Genomic DNA, 9,922 nt, shown 5'->3' with positions numbered 1-9,922 from the left:
AACCCCCTTCCCCTCCCTCATTTCTGATGAAGGGTCTAGGCCCGAAACGTCAGCCTTTCTGCTCCTATGATGCTGCTTGGCCTGCTGTGTTCATCCAGCTCTGCACCATCTTTAAGTGGCCGTTGTGTACCCCAGACAAGTACTGTTAATCTGGAGCCGCCCAGAATGGTTCCTAACATTTGACCTGTTCATAGTAGACAAGGAAAAATTGACTTCCACTTTGCAGGCAAAGGTAGAAATTCTGGATGGGTTGGAGAAGAGGTGGAATGTATTCTTCCATTGGAAGCCCTGTCGCCAGACAATGCCAGCTTCATCTGAGGTTGCCACCTGGGTCAGTGCATCTCAGCTATCTAGAGTAATGCACAACAATGTAGGAAGAAGGTTAATGGTTTATTCTACTCCAGCAAAGAGCCACCATCTTCTCTCCAACACCTTACATTCACACTATCTCAACTATTGCACCCACCTCCCACCCGGGCTCATCCTCTACCATGCTCACTATTGCCTGAAACATCTTGCCTCACTCGTTGTCATCCACATCAACCTCTAACATCACTAACCCTGCATGCCCTCTGCACTGCCCACTCATTCACTTGGGATGGCTCACCACCTGCACCTAAATTAACAGTCGTGCCACCCACTTTCATTTCCCTTCATGCCTGGCCCCCTCATTCCATGAGGAAAGAGCTCACAAGTAGGCAGGAATAGTCCATGTGGATGGTGGGCTGTCCAACATTCAACACTTTACCTCAGATGAGAAGAACCTGACTCTGGCTATCCCAAGCAGCTGACTGACCAAGCTTCTGGACGAGTATTAAAGGCTGCCCTTGTACCAGACTGTACCAGGTCCTCATGACCGAAAGCTATCTCCTTTTGATATGACTGAGGATTGCTGACAACCAAGACATGCTTCCTGACTTTCTATATGCACTAAATAGCATGGTAATACAGCAGTACTGTGAACCTGGTATCTCTGGCTGAGAGGCAAGGCAAGGCAGGGACGCTCTGTGCATCAGGTAGGCACAAAGTGAGTGAACACTAAGAAATCAAGTGAACAGGCCAGAGATGAAGCCTGGTCCAGGCCATGAGTTGGGTATATGTCCGTAACTGTATAGTGTCCTTGAAACAGCATTACAATAATAGTTTCTGTTATGCCTTGAGGTACAGAACCATGGAAGTGTGTTGTAAGTTGATTGGAGATGTGACATGAGGGTTCTTAGAGACTGGCAATTGAAATGTGCCAATGACCATGGGATGCATGTGGCTAGTACATGGAGTGTGTCCTGAGATGTCATTGCCTGCTGTCCAACATAGAGGTCCTTTAAACAAGTGGAGAGCTGAAGTCACAAGAAAGCTGTTTTGACTTCCATGCTGAGTTCTCATCATTTACTCTGCTCATGGCAGCTAGTATGACAGAAAGCTGCAGCTTGATGAGATCTGCAGTTTATAAGGCCATTAACAAGCAATAACAGCCTTTGACAAGGTACATGCTGCTGCCCAGAGAGAATCTCACCTTGACACCTGGAACTTAGTTCAAACCTGCTGTGAGATATTCCCAACGTGGACTTCTTGCGCCATTCTACCACATTTCTCACCATTGCCTACACTGTTTAGACCTCTACGACAATCCACTCTTAGCCTTTATTCAAAAGAAAAACATTTCTCTTTTTGGAGCAGAAGCTAAAGATATTTAAAATAGCAGTGAACAAACAGAAGGCATTGACTTTGATCTCATCCTGATTACATTTTATTTAATGGTTGGTGTCACTGACGGGTCAGTGATATCTAAGTATGTTTTGACGTTGGTTGAAGGTGCCGTGTTCTGTCAGGAGTATTATGACCAATAAATGCTATAAGAACTTAAACGTTGATCAAAGTAGACTAAAAGATGAAGCTTTTCATTTTGCTCTCATCAGAATTTGGCCCTTCCATGAGCATGTTTGAGAGGCAGTTGGCTGGTCAGCTGGTTTGTGATGCAGACTGATGCCAACAAGCATGGATTCAATTCCCACATTGAATGAGGTTACCATGAAGATCTCTCCATCTCATCATCTCCAGTTGCCTGATGTAATCTTCAGGTTGAACCACCACCAGTCATTTCTCTCTAATGAGAGAGCAGCCCTGAGGTTCTGAAGGACAATGGCAGCTTTACCTTTACCTTCACTATGTGTTTGTTCAACATCGTCAGCTTATTTACCAACATACCACACAAAGACACCATTGACATCTGCACAAGGTCACTATGTCACGGCTATCTAGATGTACCATCTGTACCTGTGTCATTGGATTCACAAACTTAGCAACTTGTGCAGTTGAGTTCTGTTTCAATGACAGCATGTACGTCTAAGTACATAGCATTATCATAGGATCGCCTCTCACCCCAGCCCTTGCTAACATCTTTGGCTACATGAGAAGCACATTTTCAATGGACATGCTCATGAAGGGGCTACATCTACCAGTTTTAGCCCTGACATTCAAGCTACTGAAGCTGCTGGGTTCCTGGTCTATCTCAGATTGCCCTGGATGGGAAAGGTGTCTCAAAACTTAGAACAACAGGCGAGTTGAGATGTCTCGTGCTGCTATCATGTAGTAAATCTTCAAGTAGTTTTCTCCAGTGCAGGATGTCTCCAACAAGTCAAATAGACATTTTGCCTACTGCACAAGAGAGAGATGATGCCAGGCGTACAGGTTGGATGTCCCAACAGCTGGGAGACTATAACAAACAATTTGTCCCATTGACTGTTCACATCTGGCAGCAAGCTGCTCATTCTCAACCAGCTCATGCTTCAAGAAAAGTGTATTTGCCATGAGGTGTGATGCTGCTATTGAACATTATTTATTACATAACCTAAATTATGCTAAGAAACCAATTTATGATTGTCAGCTGAACTTGTAATGTTTGGATGTGCTAGAAGCCACATACATAAATGGTCAGGACCCTGTTTTATGTAGGCAAAAGGAACTTGTACATACATTGCATGTTTTTAAAACAAAATTGTCATAGAAACAGCCAAACTCTGTTGCATCCCCATGGCCCAAATGAGGAAATCCAGAGAGACTGAGCGGGGTCAGGTGCATAGGTCTTAAAAATGTCACAAACAAGAGGAGAAAATAATCAAGAAAACTAATGGAATGCTGACGTTTATATCCAGAGGACAGAAGTGTAAGGATGCAGAAATTATGCTGTGGCTATACAAAATCCTAGTTAGATTCCACAAAGATTACTGTGGGAAGATCTGGGCACCACAATGTAGCAAGCATATACTGGCCTTGGAAGGAGTACAACATAAGTTTACAAGAATGATACCTGGACTTCAAGGGCAAAGTTATGAAGAGACATTATACAAATTAGGCCTGTTTTCTATAGAGTTTAGAAGGTTAAGAAGTGATCTGATCAAATTCTTCAAGATATTAACAGGAAAGGACAGGATAAAGAAAGATAAACTATTTCCACTGTTTGGGCATTCTAGAACTAGGGGCCATAGTCTGAGAATTAGTGGCAGACCATTTATGAAAGATGTTAGGAAGCACTCCTACATGCACACAGTGGTAAATGTTTGGAACTGTCTTCCACAAATGGCAATGGGTGTAGCATCAGTTGTTACTTTTATATCTGAGATAATTTTTTGTTAAGCAAAGGTATGAAGGGATGTGGGCCAAAGAAGGTATATGGAGTTTAGACCATAGATCACCAATGAACTCATTGTATGATAGAACAGGCTGAAAGGATAGAATGGCCAACTGCTGGTGCAGTGGCGAAGATTCTAATTGGTCAGGGCTATCTGCCTGCGCCAAGAATTAAGATTTATGATTAACAATTCTTGCTTCACCTCCATTCTAATGATGGCCCAACCAATTAGCATCCTCTTCTTATGAAGTATTTATTCATGTCTGTTACTTGTGTCCTAGTTGATGAGTGCAAGATAAAAAGAAATCTTCTACTTCTAGTCTTTTTTTGGTAATTTTTAAGTGTAACATTCTCAGCTGATAGTATTACTGGATAAGTCAGATCCCTGACTAAAATCTACCTTCTTAGAACATATTTTGTTTTTCTGCTTCAGTGAGGTGGTCTCTCACTGAAACACAAACATGCAATGTTGGTGATAGGGTTTCAACAATAAAACACGTTGATTAAGCAAACAAAATGAAGATTTACAGACAATTTGCAGAAAGACAGATTCAAAGATTTTGAAGCACATAGTAATATATAATCCCATAAATCCTAAAACACTCCTTTACTGATCCCACAAACATCACTGTCCAGGATCCAAATGCATCTCTTTGTACAGTACTCTGACTGAAGAAAAATCACCTTCCCTACTACCTCTAATGGCTTGATTTAACTGTGACTTCCACTTGCAGTCTGAAAAATCTGGTAGACTGTTCCTAGAACTTTCATGTGCCTGAGTTTAACTATTTTCAGCTACAAATAACAACTTCAAGGTTTTGTCTAAACACTCCTGATCTGGAATCATTACTAAATTCCTTACTGAAAGGTAATATACTTTAACTATCTTCTTCCTTTCTCAGAATTCATCATCACCCAAGATGTTTGTAAAACTGTCCCAAACTAATAACTTTTTAAAAAAGACTTTTCAAGACGTGTGTTTCTCTTAAGCTTGAAAAAAATCAAATGTAGAAACTTCTATCGGAAAGTTTAAGGTGTGTGCCTTGCCATGTTCCTTGCTCATTTGTAAATTTTCTAATGTAAACAAAACACAGTACTCCTCGAGGCTATTTATCAATCAAGTTATTTTATGAGAAGTGGCAATGACTACAGAAATACTTACAAGTTCACCAGTAAACCCTTCAGACACAAAAATCCAAACTTAAAAAAGAAAGATATTAAAATATACTTAAATCAGCTACTGTACATCTCAGGATCATTCATAGAAAAATATTCAATATATCTATCGAGAATATGGTCTCTTTAATAACTCTCCTCTGATGTGCTTTAAATATTTAGGGGAAGATTCTAGAGCCTATAACTTAGTCAGCCAATTGTGAACCTTTGGAAATAAAGGAGGTTCAAAAGACCATATTTAGAGGAGTGCACAGATTTTTGAGGTTGTAAGGCTGGAGCCATTACAAAGTTTAGGAGAGGAAAGCCCCTGTGATTCTAGAGAAATTTGGAAACCATGGTATGGATTTTAAAACCAGGACCATCACACTATCTTGTTGAAGTCTTGACAATGAAATATGTACAAATAGTTGGAGTCTCACTCTTTCAAATTTTACTTACTGGAATTTTCTTCAACTTCCCATTTCTTGTCGCTCTATCTGTTTATTTTTCTTTTGCATCCTATTTTGTTTGCTTTACATTCACTTGCAGTGATTTAAATATTATAACTTGTACTTCTTTATAGACCACAAAAGGCAGGTAGCTTTGAGAAGGCTGTCTTAGTTGCCTTTTAAATCAATGTAATTACCTTGCTGTCACATGCAAACATGAAGTTCTCCTACCATGCTGGCTGTCCTTTGCAATATCTAGTTCCAATGTGAAAACATAGAGCTTCCCTCCTGATGTCTTCTAACTCAATATTCCATACATCCTGCATTCCGGTTTGCAACAATATTCAAGTCACAGCTGCCAGGAAAGCAGGCATTCAAATGCATTATGCTGAGAAGATGGTTGCCAACAATCTAAACAATAATGTCTCTAGCATTCATATATGAGGCTCAGTTATTCATTATTCATTCACAGGATTAGGGCATTGCTGACCAGACAGCATTTATTGCCCATCCTTAATTGCCTAGAGGGCAGTTCAGAGTCAACCACATTGCTGTGGGTCTGGAGTCACATGTAGACTAAACCAGGTAAGGATGGCAGTTATCCTTTAGGGAAGGAATTAGTGAATGAGATGGGTTTTTCTGACAATTGACAATGGGTCCTTCCATCTGTCATGGCGGGATTTGAACTCTGGTCCCCAGAACGCTATCTGGGTCTCTAGATTAACACCCCAGCAATAATACCACTAGGCCATTGCTTCCCCTAAGAAGAATTTGTATGGTTGCATATGTGTTCTAAGTCCCTGGATTCCTATGACCATTAGGCAAGTAACTTAATTCTTTCTCTGTGAAATAGTGAATTTATCAAATATTTTATGCAGCAATACACTTTAGATTGACTGATGTTACTGATGTTCCCTTGGTTCCTTGCCAAAGGCAAAATAGTTTAGAATAGCTGAAGGTGTAAATTTTTGTGTCCCTTGTTGTTTCACAACTACATGTTGCCCTATGGTGATATTTTCTGAAGGTGTGGGATGAGGTTTCATATGCACAATGATAGGGTTAGTTATCTCAGTTGGCTGGATGACTGACCTGCAATACAGCGTGTTTGGAAAAGAACAGGCTGAATTCCCACGCTGGCTGAAGTTGTGATGAAGGTTCCTACCTTCTCAACCTCACCCCTCACCTAAGACATGATGACCCATTAAATTCACCACTAGTTGTCCCTCTCAAATGGGAGAATAGCCTTAAGGTCCTTGGGACTATGGCTACTTTATCTTTTCTCGTTGTTTGATAAACGAACATATTCAAAGATCATTGATGCAAAGAAAAATTGGATCTTTTAGCAGCTTGAATGTGATATAATGTCCACTGGGATAAATCAGTAGTACAGACAGATTGAAAATGCAAATATGTTCTAATGGGATGGATTAGTGAAATCACTTCTAGATGAAATAGTGTAATCTTTCATAGTATTTCATTTAGATGATCTACCGTACAAGTACAATTATGATGTTTATGTCACAGTCCAGAATCTGAAGTAGGAAGCAATTTTCCTTGTGTTAGCAAATCAAAATATAACTTCTGTTCTCATCTACAGGAAAATGTCAACATTGATGAAGCAGCTCGATGTTTGGTCAAACACATCATGGCTAGTGAAAATGATCTTGCACAATCTGTTGAGTCGGATGTTGTCACCCCAGCACTCAATTCCTTCAGAAGCAACAGCAGTTGCTCTTCCTGTTTTAAGTCTTAGATTGGGATCTTGCTGTAACAGGCCAGTTACGGCTTCCGTACTTATGTTTGTATTTGCAATAAGAACATTATTAACTGGAATCTGATGGGTAGTGGAATTTTGACAAATATGAATGAGTGGAAATTTCAATTACAATAACTTGCAATGATGTAGCCCATGTCTAACAGAAAATAAATCATTCCCAGGGCTTCACCGGGTTAAGAAAAGGCAGTTTATGTCACAAAAAAGTGTCAACAAAATGTCTAATTTTGGACCACGCACTGTCTTTATTTTGTATTCAACAGTACAAGAGGATATAATTCAACTTTGACAGAGGTAGGAAAGGGATCATGCAGATGGGTTATTCCAGTGGAAAGGAATGTTGGTAGGATATATATCAGGCAACTGATCTACCCCTGCCCATTCTGTACACCAGCCAGAGGTAAATTTTATCTTCTATGTGTCATTTCCATCTGCACGTGTACGAGCCACAATATAATTACATACTTTTGACAGCATTTCATGATTTCATAAGAGTTTGCCAAACTTATTGTGATGACCACTGCCATCTCACTTGCCATTCCATTTAAAAAAGAATTAAGCCATGAAGACTGGTGTATCTGTGAGGGAAGAAGAGGAAGGTGATATTGAACACAGTGCTTTGAGGAAGCTAAATTAATGTGTGCATGGTTGATTTGGTTACTTAAAATGCATTTGTAATGATTTTATCCTAACTCATTCATGCTGTATGACTCATTATCTCATTCAAGCTGGTTCAGTTGTCATTTTGGTTTCCTTCCTCTCCTTTTTTCCTCCACTGAAAGTCTTAATTCTACAATTGTTGCTCAGTTGGTAGCACCTTTGCCTCTTCATCAGAAAGCTTTGTTTCAAGTCTCACATGAGGTACTTGATCATATCCAATGGTGTTTGACAAACATTTCAGTCTGATGATTTAAAGGTAGTAGAAATGTTGGGAGTGGAAGTTAGGACTTATCCAAGTAATTGACATTAATTGATGAAACCTAATTTTTAATCCTAGTGATCATCCTGTAGTCAAACCTTCCTAGTCTGATAATGACCTGTTTATTTGTTTCTTTTTCCATTAAGTCATCCTTAATCTATGCTAATATTTTACCCCAAATCCCATAAATTGTGATCCTATTTTACAACCTCTTATGTAGCACCTTTCAAAATACCCTCTGAAAATCCAAATATACAATCTCCATTGCTTTTCTTAAATATTCCATTCAGAGTGCATTCTCAAAAGAACTCAAACAGATTTGTCAAACATAATTTCCATTTCATAAAACTTTTCATTCTGCCTAATTATGTTACTATTTCGCAAGTGCCATTTACAAACTACGTTAGATTCTGTCATTTTCCTTAATACCAGGCCAGAGAACCTGTCAAAACAATTCAGATATTCTTGAACTAAGGTGATCAACCCAGATTCCCCTTACCCAATGAGATGTGTTTCCTCACTTTCTGTAGCTGAGTGGCAAATCAAACATATAATTCAGTTCCAAATCTCTTAAGCACAACAGTATTCAATTCTCAACCATTCATCAAAATTTTGGCTAAGACACAAACATAGGGGAAAATCTCATATCAGTTACCTTTTATGATATTGTACACCGGTGTACATATTATTGTTACTCTTTGGGGGCATATTTCTTTGGAACTTCTAAGTTTGAAATTGTAAGTTGGGCAGAAACTTAGTTATATGTATAAATCATGTTGTCTTCATTGAAAGTAATGGGAATAGAAGCTTTGATGAGATTCACCCACGCTGACGTGCAAAATATTCATGGATGTGCAAAAGAGACTAAATTATTGCTTTCAACCACACAGTGTGTTCCTTCCAGTTTTCATTTCACCTCTTATTCTAACCTTGGATAGCTAGTGTTGCAGTGATTTAAATGCAAGTTCAGAGAGAACTGTTGATATCTGTAACCTTGTGATACTAATGATTGGTATGATTCATTTCTTTGAGAAGAAAGTGGAAATGCCTGGCTCTAGTATTTGAGTCATATCTTTCATCATGTAACACACTGATTTTAATAGAATAAAGTGTGCTGCTTTTTCAATTGGCAATTTAGAATAGAAAATTGTGTTACAGAAAATAGCAAACAGTGCTAACAAATATTTTTGTTAGCTGTTAAGTTTAGGGAAACAGTCTTGGCATCTTCGGGTACAACTCTGAGTGCTGCTCAGCCTCCGTTCTGTCTCTGCTACGACACTGAACTCCTGTGTAGCACAGTATTTGATTTGCATTTTTATACGAATTGCATGAAGCTTTTTTGTGTTGTTCTCTTGCAGTGGAGACAAAAAACAATGTTAGCATCTAAATGTCTGTCTGTTCTGGAACAATTCAAAAACAATCACGAGAACTTAAAACGGAAACATAAATGAACCTTATTAAATTTGAGGTTCAACTCTCAACAGTTTAGAATTTGACTAGTATCTCTTTTTTACCCAGAAAGGCTTCAACCGAATTGTTAAATTGATAATGATTAGTCTGGGCTGAATCATAGTAATGCTCATTAATTAATCTCGTTGGCCCTTGGAAACTGATCAAAACCGGCAAATCCAAGTAATTGTAGCTGCTTGCAAATGGGCAACAGGGACCCTCCTGTGGAAAAGTCGTAATGTCCCTACCCCTAGACTGGGAGGCCTGAGTTCAAGTCCCACCTGCTCCAGAGATGTGTAAAAATTTCTCTGAACAGTTTGATTAGAAAAACAGGTTAAGACAAAATCATCTGCTGCTGAAATCCTTACAAGGAGGCCCTCTTGTGGCTCAATGCTATGTCTTTGCTCCTGGACTGGGAGGCCTGGCTCCCACTTGTTCCAGTGGTGTGTAATAATGTCTCTGCACAGATTGGTTAGAAAAATAGATTTTTTAAAAAGTGCAAACAGGCAACAAGGATCCTCTTGTGGTACAGTGGTAGTGTCCCTACC

The 9,922-nt window shown here is 39.3% G+C and overlaps 1 protein-coding gene across 2 annotated transcripts in view; it reads left to right on the top strand.

Annotated features, from left to right (window-relative positions):
• Positions 1-8,853, top strand: part of rab38a (RAB38a, member RAS oncogene family) — a 545,157-nt gene extending 536,304 nt beyond the window's left edge. For both annotated transcript variants that reach the window (XM_048598094.1, XM_020511314.2), the window contains exon 4: positions 6,830-8,853. In XM_048598094.1, the coding sequence (XP_048454051.1) occupies positions 6,830-6,985 (156 nt within the window). In that variant the 3' untranslated portion in view covers positions 6,986-8,853. The remainder of the gene's footprint in view (positions 1-6,829) is intronic.
• Positions 8,854-9,922: the final 1,069 nt, after the last annotated feature.

Source organism: Rhincodon typus, chromosome 6 (assembly GCF_021869965.1).
Source record: "Rhincodon typus isolate 14 chromosome 6, sRhiTyp1.1, whole genome shotgun sequence".
Lineage (NCBI taxonomy): Eukaryota > Metazoa > Chordata > Chondrichthyes > Orectolobiformes > Rhincodontidae > Rhincodon > Rhincodon typus.
Note: the sequence above shows the minus strand (reverse complement) of the source record. Positions and strands in the feature narration are given on the sequence as shown.